This window comes from Paramisgurnus dabryanus, chromosome 3 (genome assembly GCF_030506205.2).
Source record: "Paramisgurnus dabryanus chromosome 3, PD_genome_1.1, whole genome shotgun sequence".
Classification (NCBI taxonomy): domain Eukaryota; kingdom Metazoa; phylum Chordata; class Actinopteri; order Cypriniformes; family Cobitidae; genus Paramisgurnus; species Paramisgurnus dabryanus.
This window is the reverse complement of record NC_133339.1, coordinates 225,450-244,386: the sequence shown is the minus strand read 5'-3', so window position 1 is coordinate 244,386 and position 18,937 is coordinate 225,450. Positions and strand designations below refer to the sequence as shown.

The following is an 18,937-nucleotide window of genomic DNA, read 5'->3' as shown; positions in this document are numbered from 1 at the left end:
AGATTGCACATGCGCAGAGCATTCCCAGGTTTAGTTAGCAAACTGATAATGTGTTTACAAAAAATTTTAATCGGTTTGGCTCTTTTTATTCTGATTGAGTTGATTACATGGAGCAATTTTTTTTTTGATTTAACATTTAAAACAATTACAATTGTCCATTTAAACGCAGCTATTGAGAGATCACAGACTGATGCTTCACTGCTCTTACAACACATTCATATCAGATTGATGTTTCATCTTCTCTTACTGCATACTGCAACTGATCTTCAACAGATGAGTGAGGAACTGTTAAATACACAAAAACAATTAAAGACATTAACTGGACCTTAGATGTTGTTTTTTGACGCAATTGTAAATATAGTAAATGTAACAACTTAAAAAAATCAGATGTTTCACCTTTCAATCTGTAGAATTTAAAAACCAGCATGGCTGTTGCTATCAGATATGGACAAAGTGCCAGCAGAAAAAATAAAATTTTGAGTCCAGACATCTTCACATGAGCTTCTGAAACAGAAACACATGTTATCATGCAGTATATCTAAACAACAACAAACAAACAAAATCACTTGAGATCATTTCTATAGACTCTCACCTCTGACTGAGATCCAGCTCTTTGGAGACTCTCCTCTCTCTGGGTGTTTACAGTAGTAGAAACCCTCATGTGACTTTGAGACTGTAGGGATGATCATCACGTTGTCTTTATTCTGACTCTGCACGACTGATTCATCTTTATAAAATTCAGTTTGGCGGTTAAGTCGATATAAACAGTGCAGAGTCAGATTATCTCCTTCAGTCACAGGATTAACAGGACTGTCCAAAATCACACTAACATCTACAGAACAGAAGAAATGACTGATGATTTAATGTTGTTTCACTCAACACTAAAAACTCTGTGTATGTTTTGATCATTGCTCTGAATCTGATCTCTAACAAAAATCCTTAATAAAAATGGAATTATCTCAGCTTATAGCTCAAATATGAGAGGTGATAAGAGAACAAATGAAGGTAGGATGAAACTTTTTGTTTGTTTGTTTGTTTGTTTGTATGTCTGAAAGCGGAGGGTCTGTTCATTTCTAAAATACACTCGGCGAGAACAGCAATGAAAAACAACATCACTTTTCACTTTATGTGGAGCGAATGTTTATGCTGCATTTCCTTCTCGAAGCGCCATTTGAAATCGCCCTCCATCTGTATGTGCATGCCAGTTTACATACACGGAGTGATACGTTTCAAAAAGTAAGCGAACTAGGGCTGTAACGATAAATTGCACGTCCCATTAAAAATGCCTGTCTAAAATCGATTCTGATTCGCAAGGCTGCGATTTTGTGTTTCATGCGCAGCTTGTGCGTGTACATTACATCTACTACTTTTTGGTCAGTAAGAAGTCCTTATCAATCTAAAATCATTATGAGTCGGAGTCATTTATAATGTGCATTTTAAAAGCAACACTTGTTAAACAAAATCATTCAAAATATTCTTTATTATCATAAAAATACTTGAAACAATCTGAATATAATATATTCTTCTAGACATTTCCTGAAATAGTGTTTGTAATGCTGCTACTTCTGTGGCAGAATTGGAATTTTCACACCCCTTTTTTTCTGATCCGAAAAATGATCCATGCCTCAAAAACCATAATGTGATCCGAACTGTGAGTTTTGTGATCTGTCACACCCCTACTGATAATTGCTAATTATTAAAAATGATATCAGAGTAACCAAGTAAAAACCGTATAGACTTATAGACATTGAAGTAGGGACCTTAACCATTATTTAGAGATCAGAAAATAATAAGGCTATAGTAGGAAACACACCCTGGCAACCAAACAAGAAAAGCCTAACAATTATATACTGTAGGAACTGTCCAAAAACCACTCTTTGCATTCAAAAAGCAACATCCTGGCAACCACCACCCACAACACTGCACCAGCATTTTTATTTCTATATATTTTACAAAGTAAAAAATAAAATTGAAATTACTGCACTTGCTGATATGATTTCTATGAACTGATTGTTAAACTTTAAATGTCTCTGACATAAATACAGAATTATAAACTCACTGTGTACTGAGATATTAACAGGATGAAGTATCTCTCCAGATTCAGACTGACACCAGTACACTCCAGTATCAGATGTGTAGAGAGATCTGATTGTACATGTAGATGTTGTTATTGTAGATCTCCAGTCTGATGATGAACAAGGTTTCAGTTTGTCTGTGTATCTTCTCACTGTCCAACCAGTAGAGTTACTGTGATCCTCACAGCTCAGAGAGAGAGATTCAGATGAGAAGTGTTGAGATCTGTTGGGTCTGATGATCAGAGAGACTGAAGGAGAAACACCTGAGACCTCTTTATAAGAGATAAATGAATAAATGAATGATATAAGACAGAGCGTAAGGGATTGTTGTTGTTTAATTGTGTGTGATGAACTCACCAGTGATCCACAGTGTTTGTGTGTTACTGTACTCTGTGTGATAGACTGGATCTCCTCTCTCTGCTCTGCACATATAAACTCCTGTGTGCTTCACAGTCACTGAACTCACTGTGTAGATGCCTTTAGATCCTCCACTGCTGTTTGACACCAGCTCATAGTTAACATCTCTATTCACTGTAAAAGTCCAAGTGTGCTATGCATTATGTTTTTACAATTACATTTTGAAAAGATAAAAACTAAACTGAGAGAATATTTGGAAATGTTGCCATAAAAAACACATTTGGAACTTTTACACAATCAAAAGAAGTTATTGCCTGTCATTAAGTACGGTTTCTTAATTTGAATGCAACAACAGTCAGTCAGGTCAGTCTGCATCCTTGATTGTGATTGCATCAAAGGTGTGCGAGGTGGTAATGCGGCCTAGAGAAAGAGCGAACAGGAGGAAGAAAGAGAGAGAGAGAGAGAGAATGTACCACTACTTGCCCGTGCACATTGCTTTTGATGTTAAGAGTTTGCACTTGTGTTTGCAGTAATAGGAACAATGTAAACAAGTTTGTTATCAATCTTTCTATATTAATTTATTCATTATAATTTATTTCTAATTTATTCTTTATGTAAAATTCGTTCTAGTTTTATATTATCAGGAATGAAGCAAATAACAAAACTAAACAAAATCTATCCATTATAGGAATAGAATAGAATAGAATAGAATAGAATAGAATAGAATAGAATAGAATAGAAAGGAATAGAATATAGTTTGTACAGTATAAAAACCATTACGTCCCCACAAAACATGGAACCCAGAATGTGTGTGTGTGTGTGTGCGTGCATGCATGCGTGCGTATATATATATATATATATATATATATATATATATATATATATATATATATATATATATATATATATATATATATATATATATATATATTATTAATGTATTTTGGTGTGTTTGCCTCTGGAGTCTGATCATGCCTTAGTTTTTAAACAAACTGGAAAATGTGTTATTTGTTATAGTTTATCTGACAGCTAATTTGGTTTTATTTTATTCATAATTTTAAATGTGTTTCCCTGATGTTCTACATCTCTTAAAAAATTATATATTTGGCAGTAGACCTCGTTTTCTAAGCACTAATGTAACAGATTAAGGGCTTTTCAGAAAACGTGTCTCTGCCTCCATTGATCAACTGTGATTCCCATGACTTCCCGTCCACACACTTAGTTCGTTCCCAAGAACGCGCCTGTATGCTATAGTCCAGAAAACGTGTCAATGTTATAATTAGGAAGTATTCTGAAGAGTGTCACAGTAATGTACATGTGGCAAAAATGTACAGCTATAAGATAATACGTGTTTTAGTTAACATTTTTTTATAGCTACATTTAAGCAGAGACAGTGAATGTTTATTTATAAACACAATGACAGGGCCCCCTCACAAAGTTGCTTAGGGCCCCCAGAAAGCCAGGATCGGCTCTGTGCCAGGATATCAATGTTCCTAATAATCCGAAGTAGGAGAGAGATTTATTATCCTTTTCGGAAATTGTTCTGCACGATTCAGTACGTCTGCTACATTTATACAAAAGACAATAAAACAATTGACAGAATTTCCCCCATACCCCCAGGGCTCCAGACTTTTTCCCACCAAAATTTGAGAGTGTGCAACTGAATTTTACATCCAGCCGCACATGTGCGACTAGTAAATTTGACCTTTATTTTACACGTTAAATGTGGAAGGGACGCGGCAATGAATCCGGAATCTGTGGCAGGCCAATGCTTGTGAGAAGGATGGGGAATGGCCACTGTAAGTGGCTAATTTGTGGAGGGGTAGGGTCCTAGAGATAATCGAGTGTGCGTAAACCTCTGTGGGAAAGAGAAAGATATCACAACCTGCTGCCTCTGAACATGAGCAAGCGAACCATTGACTCGTTCTTCCGACCTGCGGCTTCTACGCCAGAGTCTACCGTGTGACTGTAGAAAGATTTGTGTGACGATAAATGCCAGAACCCACAATTTTCGAGAAGACTGGCTGTGAGAATTCAGTTGGTTGAGGTATTGATATAAGGAGACAAACTCCATGAGTTGTAAATGTTGAAGTCTCTACCCCAGGACTGCAGGGAACACAAAGTTTGCAGACAGTGCAGGTACTTCGCAGTTGAAACACCATACACTTGTCAAACACAATATTAGCCTCAAGCATATGCCATGACAAGCTAATAAGTGAAAAGGCAATTTTTTATTATTTATTATTTTCTTTTGATACATATATGTTTTACCTTTTGATATGCCAATCACATCCCATGTCTGTCTTATTATGATAATGATTGATTTGTCTAATAGGAAGTGAAGTCATGCGGGTTAGGGGTTACATGCGCACATTTATTGTTGTAGCATACACTGCACCTGAAAGAGAGATCCGAGAAATCGACTCGTGGTCATGCCGGTACACCATTGAGTCTGAAGTGATTAGTAATTTTATAATTGGGTTTATCTTGGACTCATTTCCCTCTCAGTTTGTATGCAGCCTGCGAGGTATGTTTGCGTATTTGTGATGCTTTTTTCTTTGATTTATTTGCTCTTTTGATTGTGTTGTTGGATTGTCTATATTATCATGTTTTCTACTGCTTTTAAATAGTTCGACAGTGGATTAAAGATGAATTAAAGGAGACAAAAATAAATCCATCAGTAAACGATGAACTTTGGCTTTGCGTGTTTTCTGGAGGGGAGTGAAACTTATGTTTTGGTCATTGGAACCTTATTTTATTTATTTAATGAGGAGAATACATTTGAATTTTGGGAAATCAGTTTTTTGTAACAAGTAAATAGTAATACAGTAGAATTGTGGACTTTAGATGTAACACATAAGACACATTTTGCCCCCTGCTGTCTAATATATGTAATTTGAAGAAATGGTTACTGAACAAATCCGTGAACGAATCTGAACAAATCATTTTGAGGAACGAACTGAAAACAAACAAATCTCTTGAAAGAATCAGAATTTTCAACACTACCTAGTACCAGGCCTGCAACTCTCTCTCTCTTTCTCTCTTTTTCTCTCTCTCTCGCTCTCATTAATGCTAAACTATTATGAATTTAAATAAATGCAATCCTATCGCCCTTTATCATACTTTATCTCTGTGTCAGATATAAAGTGCAGAGTGCTGGACATAACGAGCTGTTACTCTTTTTACCCATTCATTTTTACCCATCTAATAAAAAATTGCTTCGCAAACATGAATAACAGCTTTAACTTGTTCTTAACTTGAATAATGACCAAACAAGCAAGCAAGACAATCCGCGGCTAGCTGTGCATTACATGATTTTTGCATTGAGTGGTTCTTCAAGTTGAGTGGTTCTTCTCCAATCTAAGTGGTCTAAATCCTTTAACGCACAGCTAATATACAGTTAGACAGAGAACAGAATAAACAAAAATCACCATAACTGTATGAATACCATTATTCTGCAGCACTCCCAAATAAATAAATGACGGCATCTGATAGATAACATTTCTGTCTGAGCTGATGCTTGACATTTGTTTAATAAAACCAGTTGACTGGGATGTTATGAGATGAATGACATATTTTTACCTGAGTAAAAACTCTGTACAGTGAACCAGCTGAATGTCCAGCCTGTAGAGAAGTATTTAACCCTACACATCAGAGTCACTGAATCTCCTTCAGTCAACCACTGCTGTGGAGAAACACTTAAAACTGGCTGTGGTTTATCTGAAAGTGATCAATCTCTCATGAATAACATGTTACACTTCATCTCTTCACACTAATAATGATGAACAAACATATAAACTCACCTGATGATACAGTCAGTGTAACAGCATCACTCATCTCAGTGTTTTGTTCACGTATCTTTCCTCTACAGGTGTATTTACCACTGTTATATGGTTGAATGTTGTTGATTTTACACTCTTGTGTGTTGCATTGTGTGATTATATTTCTGTTATTTGTCTTCTCTACAGTCCAGCTGTATGTCCACTCAGTGTCTCCTGTATCCTGTATGTCACATCTCAGAGTAACAGTTTCTCCTCTGAACAACTGTTTGTCAGGATCAACACTCAGTACAGGTTGAGGACTCTCTGTGCAAACACAATGTACACATTTTCAACACAACAAATTCCGCACACAACATTCTGTATATTTAAATATTGACATTTAATAGCCCATAATCAGAAAAGAAGCCATATTTAATTTGATGTAAATTAAGATGCAGTATGTTCGATGGTCGTTGTTGCTTATAGTCGTTTGTCTTGGTGTTGACTGATCAGCTGAAACACATTACATTTCTTTACACTAGCCTTTAAAAACCGCTGTGAATATGGACGGGGAGCAGGATGTAACATTTTGAGTTTTATGGCATGCTAATCATAGGCCTTGTTTACACCTTATATTAAGAAGTGTTTTGGTTGATCGGATTAAAAGTGGACAAGAGAGACATAAGTCTATTAAAGTGAATTATTTATGCATTGCTGTAAATTATTAATGTTAATATTATTATTAATGTAACAGAAATATCACCTCAGAACAATGCCTTCTCAGACCTTTGCCTTGTCACATACACAGTACTTCTAAATAGGATCGCTCAGTCCACACTACGCTATCGATTAGGCAGAAAAATTATTTCTACCACTAAAAATAAACTTTATTAGTAATCTCCCAGACCGGTCTCAAATTAAACATGTGGCAGATAACCATCAAGACCTGGTTTGTTTCAGCACACTGTAAGATGTTTCTCCCATTAGATCAAAGATAATCAAGGAAAAAACGGTGGCACCATGGTAAGTCAATCATACTGCAGTCCTTAAAGAGGCAGCTAGAAAAATGGAGCATAGATGGAGGAGCACAAAGCTAGAGGTATAGCGTGCTGCATGGAAAGAGTGTTCAACACTACAGACATGCTATAAAAACTGCCAGATCTACCTATTTCAGCAAGCTCATTGAAGAAAATCATAATAACGCTTGAATCCTTTTTAATATAGTTGTGAAACTTACTAGAAACAAAGAACATACAGAAACATATACTTAAACACCATAGTAACTAGTTCATGAACTTCTTCATTACCAAAATTGTGCTTTGTAGAAAAAATGTTGAAGCTATGCAAGCAGCAAACACTTTATCAAATAGAACACTGAACACTAGATTACCGCATTAACAACTTGAGTCATTTAAAGCTATAACAATAGAGGAGTTCTCAAAACAAATAAAATTATCCAAATCATCATCGTGATATTTTAAACTGGCAGTTACTGTATTAGACCACTCATTAAAAAGCTACACCTCAACCAAGGAGAGCTTAATTTAAGGCCAATTTAAATCTTTTTCAAAATATTGGAAAAAGTAGTGGCAAGCCAATTATCCACATTCTTAGTAAAAAATAATATGTATGAAAAGTTCCAATAAGGATTCAGATCCCACCACAGCACTGAGTTACAAATGACTTTATAACATCTGATCATGGTGCAATCTCTTCGCGTCACTTTTCGCGTGCGTCTGGTTGTGATTTTGTCATTTATCTTTGAAAAAATAATGAAATTACATTTCCCTAACATTTCATTTTAAACTTCAGTTTCATCAAGCAACCCTACAAAGTTGAATTGTTGAGAATAAAAAAATGAAGAGTATGAATATGAGTCGAAAGAGTTTATGATAAAAGATATGCTCACGTTCACGAAATACTCGCAAGACGCTAACTTAACACTAAACTCTGATTACACATGAGAGTAAACGAGTATCAGGCAAACGTGAGATATCATAAACCCATTTGAAGTGTCTGCAGCAGGCTCGCATTTTGACATGACGCGTGATTTACATAAGTTTACATGATGGGCCGAACACATTTCGACATGAGGAGCCACATACATGATGGGCTACATAAATGTTTTGGTGAGCTCTACATCGTGCACCCTCGAAAAAACAAGTCACTGTCCGCCACTGGATCAATTTAAATATGGCATCTACCCTGATCAAAAGCATCTTAAATTTTATCTTATCTCTCACCTTGAACATTTATCCACAGTCCATCACTGTAGTCTGTGTAATAGTCTGGTTTTCCTCTTCCAACTCTACACCAGTACTGACCTCCATCTGAAACTTTAACACTGTTGATTGTGTAAGAGTTTGTTTCTGTTGTCGTCTTCTCAGTGTTTTGTGTGTTGTTGTACCAGTAAAACCTCCATCCAGTAGACCAATGATCAATGTCACACTTCAGAGTCACTGTGTTACCTGTCAGTATAGATCCTTCAGTATCTGATGTGAGTTTAGGTTTTGGTTTTGATCCTGCAGGAGAAGAAAACACAATCAGATCCTGAAGATGCTTCTCTCTAGGGTTTTTTACAATGTGCTTATCTTTGTTCTAAACCCTGCTTTTAATCATAGGTTAAGGATCGTTTCACACTTGTAATTTGGAAGTGGGGTTATCTCTGAAATTAACCCAGGGTTATGTTACCCTGTTCAGAAGCAGGGTTAGCCCTGCTTTTGTGGGGTTAACCCTGCATAGTGGTGCTAAACGCATGCCGTGTGAAACGAAGCAAGATTACTGTAGAATGTTATGACCACGATTTAACACACCCAAAGCAGCTAATCAACGTGTTCAGGGTTGGTTGATAATTACAGACAGGTTTATAGAAGCTGGGTTGGAGACATCTGACCTAGGGTTTAGGAATGCACAATGTAATGTCAGATTATGAATACCCATGGTTATCTCTTAACCCCTGGTTAAGTATGAACAGTGTGAAACGTGAAACAGATAACCCAGGATCCTATAAGCCAGGGGTTTCGAATAACATAATAGGTTAACCATTTCTAGTGTGAAAAGCCCTTTTGAGTCTTTATTAGAATCAGATCACAGACGGCTTACAGGTACATGAAATTATAAATCTAAATGATTAGATTACTACAGGTATTTGCGCCACATGTAACATTTGTTAGTGGAACTTCCAGATGCCTCTGTTTTTATTATTACAGTGACATTGATATTGAACTCACCCTTCACATCGAGATAAACAGCAAGGCTTGATAATGAAGTCTGTGGTCGTCCTTCACTCTCTCCTCTACACGTAAACACAATCTTATCAGATTGAGTAACTCCATTGATAGTGAGAGAGTCTCTGATTACAGTGTAACGCCCAGAGTTAAACACTTTAGTTCTGTCTTTATACCACAGATATGTCCAGTTTAATAATCTGTATTGATCCTCTATCTCACACTTCAAAGTGACTGTCTCTCCAGTGAACACAGGACCATCTGGTGTTACATTCACTGTAGCTCTGGGTAAAGCTGAGGAAAGAAGAAAATTAAGTTAAAAAACTCACATCACAGATCTGAATTCACAGCCAATACAGCCTTGTCTTGTTTTTCTTTATTTTGAAAATATTTTGGAAACACACACAAACAAACACACTCGCACGCACGCACAATACCCTGTCAGGCATTTGATCTTGACATTGTTAGAATCTTGTCTTTTTGACATGTTTTAACATACTGTACATTTAACTTAAAATATTTAATTTTGTACAAGAAAACAGCCCTTACTAATGAATTATTAGTAGCATATAGTAGTGTCTCGGGCAGGGCCGGATTAACCATACAGGCAACTGGGCAATTGCTCAGGGGCCCAAGACCTCTAAAGGGCAATCTCCCACTGGCTGCTTTATATTAAACAACCTGTCAACATGGGCTTTTGTGCTGCACAGAGAGAAGCTGCGTGCTGCCTATGACTTTGAATATAAGTTGAGAGCGGTTGAGAGTCAGTCTCATGCGAACTGGCCAATGAAGAGAGGGCCTCAAGTTAAAACCCTCTCCTCATTGGTCAGTCCGCATGAGGTGGGTCAAAGGTTCGCCGAGCGTTACGTGACGCAAGGCGTTGCTACCATAGATATGTACACTAGATGTCGCCTTGGGGCTCTGAGCATGCTTCAAAACCGCAGGCATCTTAGAACAGGGGTCTTGTCATAGGAAGTAGCTAGGTAAAGCTGCTATCTCCACCTGTACTTTGAATTCATGGACGATGCTGGACTTTTGTGCTGCGTACGGATGTTAGGGCTACTAGCACTATGCATTAGAGTTAGAAAAAGTACATTTTCATAAAATCAAAACTTTAATTTTTTCCTGGACTAAATGCTAAATCCATGTCTGACTGTTGAAACGAACCAAAAGAAAACCAAGAAAGTCGCGTTCATGGCGATTTATGGTGATTTATTTTTGTTACACCATTGCCTACAATGATGCTGATGCGGGGTTCCCCTGTTTCAAGATAGTGGCTCTAGTTGACGCATTCGGTCCAATGAACTGCCGTAGCCAAGGCGAAATCTAGTGTACATATCTATGCGTTGCTACAACAGAAAAAAAATAAGACATGGAGAAGAAGTGGGAGCGCGAAAATTAAAAAAGGATAAGGACATGAGAAATGCAGTCTACGTGATACGCAGGTATCTGCGCGATCTGATCGGCGTATGAAATCAAATTACTATGGCGGCTAAAGTGACTGGGGAGCAGACTGGTGTGGCGCCACAAGAATCCACAGGCGAGTGACAGCAAAGTACCGCAAGAGCGATTCCATGGAGAAATCTGCTTTGAATCGCTCTCGCTGTACTTTGACATCACCAAGAGGTCTGCTTAGCCCCAAATGAAGTCGAACCTGGAGTGTAGCTGCTCACGCGACACTGTAAACAAACATAACATGTGGAGAAGTGAACGAGTGGAGCAGTGCTGCAACATAAAATCCATAGAGTTTACAACGCACATGTGAGTAAACAACATTTAAATCATCAGTCCAGTTTATTACTTTATCTGGAGGTAAGGCTCCAAATGCAATAAAATAAACCCGTGTTAATGTCCTGATGGTGAGGAAATTCATGTCTGCGTTGATGTTCAGTTCAGACTTGCAAATTAAAGAAAATTTTCTTCACTTTGGTTTTGGTGTCTAATATTAGGCTACATGATGGTTTTGTAATAATAATTAAGTATAAGCCTATTTTCATTGTTAAACAATGCTTGTATTATATTCAAAAGATAAGCTTTTTATATCCATGACTATGCAAATTAGAGTTAATTCATGGTCATCTTAAATGTGTATTAATTAAAAGCATTTACACCATTAAATTAGACATGGTAATGTTATCAATAGTTGTCAGATAATAGCTATTGAAATAATGGATATTTTTTCTCCTTTAATGCATGTGCTAGCCACGGATTGAAGATTGTAAACAGTTTATTTAATTTTAACTAACAGTTGAGTAACTTTTGGCCCTGAGTTGGATGTTGATTAAAACTAAACCAGTCTAAAAATCAGTCCAGTTTCCCCAGCTGTAAACCCATTGGCTGTTAAAGTCTTTTTTCTTATAATAAACTGACATGTTGATAACACACTCAGTTTATGTGTTTATGAGTACACTTTCAGAATGCTCTTAGTTACATGAATATCTATACTGTATGCATCTGTGAGTGTTGTGGTGCTTATGAGGTGTCGCGCTAGGACGAGTGAGCATAAGGGTGAGAGGGAAAAATCACAGAATACTCACTACAAAAATCTAGACTACACCCCTGAAAATAGGTAATATCTTCACTCCTGTTAATGTTGCCGACAGTTCTGTTAAGTCAGCGTCCGTCAACGACGAGGACAACTCAACTAGCCAGGACTTTTCTACACCGCCAGCTTACGTTTATATGTGAGTGAATGTCTTTGATAGGGGACATAGTAGTGCATTTGTATGAGCATTTAAATATTGGAAATCAAATGATGACAGTTAAAATTTGAATATATTACAGTAATATATTCTGTATATGACCATATTATGGTGATCCTGGGGTAGTGATGATGGGGCCCTTGAATATTGTTGTAACAGTGTTAATCTGGCCCTGGTCTCGGGAGATCATGCTCATTGTTAAATAGCTCTGTGGCTATGCACTGAAGCGGCAGTTTAAAATATAAACCCAGAATTCAGCGAAAGTCAAGAACAAGACAACGAAAACAACAATCAGACCGAGATACATAACATTACACAGAAATGTTTCTGCGTTTATCTGTGATAGACTTTGTCCTATTTAATTTATGTTATTTATATTTCATTATTCTTTCTGTGACATTTTTCTTTACTGACAGTACAATATTAAAATAATATTTATATTGGCACGAACACAATTTTTGTATAGCATTTATAATTGTTATAGACTACTATATCCCTCTCTTTCCGTTAGAGACATTTGAATGTAAGATTCTGGAAACAAGATCTAAATTGTGCGGACCTGTCAGGTCAGGAAATAAAGTGGGTGAACACAGAGTGCATTTTAATCGGTTGCTGAATAGAACCTCGTTGGAGCTGGACGGAAAAAAAGTCCAGCACAGACCTCCTTAAACCTTAGGTGTGTATCCCGAATAAATAATCATTAAAAAAAGGAATAAAGTTCAAAAGTCGGACTGTAAGAGACTTACAGGAGAGCATGATTGCTATTCATACCTTTATTAAAATGGCTGTAATATGTTACCACAATAGTATTTTATCTGTTTAAAATTATTTCATTGATAATGCCTATAACGGTGTTAAATCAAAAATTAATTAAATTTTGTTCTGAGCACACAATCAGAAAATCAGAAAACCCAACATTATTATTTTTTTCATTTTAGTTCCAGAAATAAATAATATTCAGATCAAATAGCCTATACTAGGCTAATTCAAAATAAGACAAGTAAGAGTGGCAACAGCAGCTGGCCCACCATCTACTGGCTAAAAAAAATATTGGCCCACGGCCAAAGTTACTTGCGACCCCTGCACTACTATATGCTATTAATAATTCATTCATAAGGGCTGTGTTCTTGTACAAAATTAAATATCTCTAAATATTGTCTATTCCGTCTATGCCCAGGGCCAGACCTGACAAGAAGGTACAAAAATTGTCAATGGGAGGATAACTTTTCCAAAAGTACACTTTTGTTCCTTAAAGGTGCATATTATTTCCTTTCTGTACAAAAATTGTATGTTATGGTATTTTATTTTAGTAAAAAAAAGCAGTCTCAAAAAAGCTGTCACTGGCATAGTACCTTATGTACCATTAAGCATAGGTGTCATTTAGACTGGGGACGCTGGGGACATGTCCCCACCACTTTTTGAAATGGTTGATTTTGTCCCCACCACTTTTTGAAAGCATTTGGTTAAAATGTTATAAAAATCAAGTCATGCCTATGTGACCCTGGTGAAAAAGTAGTACACTTCCATACATAGTGTACTTAACGTGCTTTATTTTTGGACACTAATTTTGTACTTAATATACTAAAAATTCATCTTTAGTACTTCTTAAGATGTTCTTAAGATCATCTAAGTTGTGCTATTTTGAGACACCATAAATATGAACTAAAATGTGTTAAAAATGTATTTAAAAAATGTATATAGGTACCACTTGTAGTAAACTGGAACCCATCTTTGTATGAAAGCCGAGTTCAAGTTTAATACAAGTGTAAACGATATACATTATTAATACAGAGATAGTATGTTAAAAGTGCATTTTAGTTCATATTCATGGTGTCTCGAAATAGCACAGAACATCTTAAGAAGTACTAAAGATGAATTTTACAAGTACAAGTATAAGTGCAAAACTAGTGGGCGAACATAAAGCACCTTAAGTACACTATGGAAGTGTACTGCTTTTTCACCTGGGGACTTACGAGTAGTTTTGTGGTCCAGGGTCACATATGTTGCGTTGTATGCTTATGGTGTGTTTTCTTTTACATATGTAATGAATTCCATTGTAATTATTGACTTAATGCGCTACTGTTTTCTACAGTATGGTGCTTTGGCACTGTTCGGTTGAGCTGGTGTTGCAGGGACTGTTATATGTGCAGTCGACATTGTTAGAGTAGAGTATTTTTGTTTTGTTGACTGGCTTACGCTATGCCCATCTTTGATGTGCCGTTTTATTTAGTATTTTTCCCATACTGCTGTAATGTTTTTTCATCTGATCTTTTGTCCCAACCACTTTTCAACACAAACTGATGCCCCTGCCATTAAGGTACAGATATGAATACTTGTTGGACCAATATGTACCTCTGAGGTACAATAATAATATGTCTATTTAATTATATTAATATTCACCCTTTACGCACAAATAAGGTGTAGGCTACTTTTTTTAAATCACCTCAGTGGCAGCATTTGTATGTGAAGCAAAGGAACAAGAGGGAGGTATGTGTTTGAAATATTTGGTCAAACAAAGCAGTGTAATATTTAAAAAATATACTCCAATACAGATTTCCAAATTTAAATTTCCAAATTGTTTTGTTTACCTTCAGTAAATGAGTAATCATTTATGTCATTAAATATAGTAAACCACATTTAGGCACTTTCAGTTTGTTTAGGTTTTGTAATTGGATATTTTATTAGCTCTTACAAAAATAATTCTAAATCAGTTTTTTTAATTGCTTCTAACAACACATATTGAATCAAAACAGCTTTACAGCAAATTTATGTTTCATGTTATAATCAGCAAGTATTCATTTATCAGTCAGAGGTACACTATTTTACACATACATTTTAAATCATGTATTTCACATATAATTAATAATTATATAGTTTATGTATGTTTTATATGTACATATATTTTTATGGGATAGACATATTGTCAATATATGAAATTATTCCATTTTCAAATAGTTGGCATATAGTTGTACATAAGAAAGGATGTGTTAATTTCTTTTTGTGTTATGCTTTTAACACATTATGTGTGATTTTAACACATTATGTGTCGTTTTGTGTTAATACTCAAGTTGTGTTAAAAGTAACACAATATGTGTTGTTTCAATAATAACACAGAGATGTGTGGATTCTGGGACAACGCATTTAGTGTGTTGTTCCAGAATCAACACTAATGGTTTGTTTTTAACACATCTGTTCTAAGAGTGTATATGTACATACTTTTATGTTTTCTTCTTTATATTACCACATTTTTTTATATATGGATATTTGTAATATAGACATATATTACATTTCCGTAAGGTCTTTAGCCTGGATTTCACAGATAGAGTCACGGTAACATTAATTATTTAGTTGTTAGAAAAATTACACATACAGTAGCCCTGAAAAATGTATCCATTATTGTTCGTCTCAGCACTTCTGTGGTTTTCATATTAGTTAAATGTATTGTGTATGTTCTGTTTATTACCAGGTGTCTCTCACAAAACAGCAAGGAACTAACCTGGTTAACTAAATATTGAAATGAATATAACTGTTATGAGAAAAATTACACTATACAGTATGTTGTCAATGTTAAAAAATTATGAACATGCTCACCTGATACTGTCAGTGAAACTGCATCACTGATGTTTGAGGATTGTGGTCTGTTGGTTGCTGTTCCTATACAGGTGTAGTTTCCGGTGTCAGTCTCATTAACAAATCTGATTGTGTAATTCTGAAGGTCACTGATGTTGTAAAGTGATGAATCTTTATACCAGCTGTACTGCCAGCTGTTGACTCCTCCTCCATTGATGACACATGTGAGATTGACAGTTTCTCCTCTGAATACATGATCATCAGGCCAAACAGACACTTGAGGTGTTGGTCTTTCTGTACAATGACAAACAATTCACACCAAAAACTGTGTCAATTGTATGATCACAGATACTTCATTGCAAATGATGTATCAAATAACGATGATTGTATCTATCACGATAATTACAACTTATTAAATGTCATATTAAAAAAAAGGTTTTTGTGATCGCAGAACAAAGTGAATTGTGCGTGTAAAAATACTTACTTACCATGTGAGGATGACATTGTTGGTTTTGATGTACGTGGAAGTGTGTCTCCAGTAGAGTTGGATGAAGTAGGCCACAAGGTCCATGCTTAAGTACAGATACAGATACCACAATATATTAGTAAAATACAAATATATGTTTACTTTGTGACTTAAGAAAAGGTAAATGTCCAAAAGTAAAAGTCCCCTATAATTTAAGTAAACTCTCAATTTTCAATTAATTTCCATTTTAATAAATTAGACGACCATAATATACATTTAAAACCTCATAGGTAGGGTTGGAATTGGTGGGGGAACGTGGGGGGAGTCCAGGGAGTGATTTTCAATGAGGATCGGAGATCCATCTCAAACTAGTTAGAATTGTAAAAAAATGTGAAATCTATGTTTCATTATATTTAAACAACTTGATAATAGTGATCGACCAAATACCAAATAGTGAATACCACATATTTAGATGCTTATTTACCGATAATGGATATGCTGAACAAGTTTTATTTACTGTTATACTTCTGTTTTTGACACAATGATTACAATACTACTGAACTAAACAAACCTTATATTAATAACATTCACTTCCTCTTTGCATTGGCTAAATAATATTAATTCACTGAAGAATACTGTTGGAATTATAAAAAAAAAACTTATATATCATTCCATTTCTCAACTGGTGAGTCTGGTGCAAAGATATAAGGCTTTGTTAATTCCATTGCTATGGTACTGTATTTGGTTTCTAGGGAGGAAATCGGCATTCACCAGTGATTATACTCTAAGCCATGGGTCTTCAACCGGGGGTCCGCGGACCCCCTGACGAGACTGCAAGTTGTGCTCGTGCGTGAAAGCATATGCGCGCGTTCAGTTTAGCCAGCGGACCAAAATAAAATATCTGAAGATTATTAATGTCCACTCAGGAAGCAGCAGTAGCGACGGAAAAGGCATCATAAAACAGGTAAATCTTATAGGCATGTGTGCTTTCTTTCAGAATGTTATTTTAGAATCAGCGCGACATGTTGTCTCAACTATATTTTTGAACTTGAACGACGTTTCATGCGGTTCAGATTTAAAAAGCGCTAATTCAACAGGCAAATTACACCACACCGCGTCTGCATTATAAGCTGTGACAAAACTATCGCTCACATTTAAAAATGAATTAAACGTGCGCCGTGATGCTTTTACAAGATTCATAGAAAGGTTGAAATTCGCCTCTCAAAAAGTTGCTCCAAAGAGATGCGCGCGGACTCTTGCATGTTGTTCTCCTGAGTTTGATATGAAGCTATGCAGAAAATAAACCTGCGTTACTCAAACTCATGACAATGATGATACACGAGAAAGGCAACAAACCTCTTAATTATAAAGTAGCACAACCTTTATTCCCACCAGAATAGTCAGTCTTTGTGCCATTCACCATGATCAGTCATCTTTATAAACTGAAAGCCCTTGTCTAATTCACAGTAAAATGAAAATCTATTACATTGCAAATACCTTAAAATAATAATATATTATTATTATATTCATATAAAGTAGGGTTTGGGACCCCCAAGGGGGTCGCGAGACAGCGAGGTGGGGTCACGAGATATTTTTCAAAAGTCAAATAATTTTTAACAATATTTTTTTTCAGATATAGTTTGCCTATTAATTTCTGTGTAATTTCGTGTCAAAACTGTGTCAATTGTATGATCACAGAGAGTTCATTGCTGTCACGGCTGAGACCAGGTGAGACAAGACGATGAGGCAAGATGCGGATCCAAGTGCAGTTTATTCCATAAAATGTGTAAACAAAGCAAAAACCAAGAGCTAGGGAACACACAAGGGACTGCGACATCATACAACAAACCACAAACACAGACTGAACAAGCAGGGTACACTCTTGAAATGAATGTGTTAAAAACAACACATTAGTGTTGATTGTGGGACGACACACTAAATGCGTTGTCCCAGAATTCACCCTAGTGATGGTCGTTTTCGAAGCACTGCTTCATGAGGCTTCGAAACATTTACGAATCTTTTGTTTCGAATCAGTGGTTCGGAGCTTGTTTCAAACTGGCCAAAGTCACGTGATTTTAGCAAACGAGGCTTCATTACGTCATAACTGTTTCGAAACGTTTCGAAAATCCGATGGTTCACCACTAGGGGGAGTTGATCACATGACCAGTGTCTAATAAGTTTAGGTGAACTCGGGTCAGTTTTATTATGAAAGTTCATAAAACATTTATCCTTCTGACTAATAACACTGCCATGTTGTCTACTTTTAGTTTATAGACAGATTTAATGACAAAAATGTGCATAATTAAAAGGGTAGTTAGTTTTATTCATTTGTTTGCCCTAAATAAAACTAAAAACACATAATACACTTTTAACTTTGTCTTAATTAAGTTAAATAATTTTTTAAACATATTTTAATAAAAATCTTGCTATCATTTTGTAAAAAAAAGTTTAAAATGTGTGGACAGATCTGCTTTTACACTGTTTTGACCAGCAGGGGTCGCCAGCGTGTGTGGGTTTCGAACTGCTTCGAAAAACTGAATCAATTTTCGAAGCAATTGGTTCAATTGATTTCTCCCATCACTAATTCACCCATCACTGTGTTATTATTGAAACAACACATTTTGTGTTACCCTTAACACAACTTGTGTTAAATTTTCACACAAAATCAACACAAAATGACACATAAGGTGTTAAAATTACACATAATGTGTTAAAAGCTTAACGCACAAAGATGTGTAAAAAATTAACACATCCTTTCTAAGAGTGTATATATGCATGA

At 35.9% G+C, this 18,937-nt stretch overlaps 1 protein-coding gene across 1 annotated transcript; it reads right to left on the bottom strand.

Moving 5' to 3' along the window:
• Positions 1-220: 220 nt before the first annotated feature.
• On the bottom strand, positions 221-16,196 carry LOC135733713 (cell adhesion molecule CEACAM5-like). Its single transcript, XM_073813722.1, has 11 exons — positions 16,181-16,196; positions 15,714-15,986; positions 9,424-9,714; positions 8,437-8,715; positions 6,236-6,517; positions 6,027-6,152; positions 2,433-2,606; positions 2,060-2,338; positions 593-832; positions 397-504; positions 221-285 (listed from the first exon to the last, which is right to left on the bottom strand). The coding sequence occupies exons 1-11, from the start codon at positions 16,194-16,196 to the stop codon at positions 221-223; spliced, it is 2,133 nt and encodes a 710-aa protein (XP_073669823.1).
• Between the last annotated feature and the right edge of the window lie 2,741 nt (positions 16,197-18,937).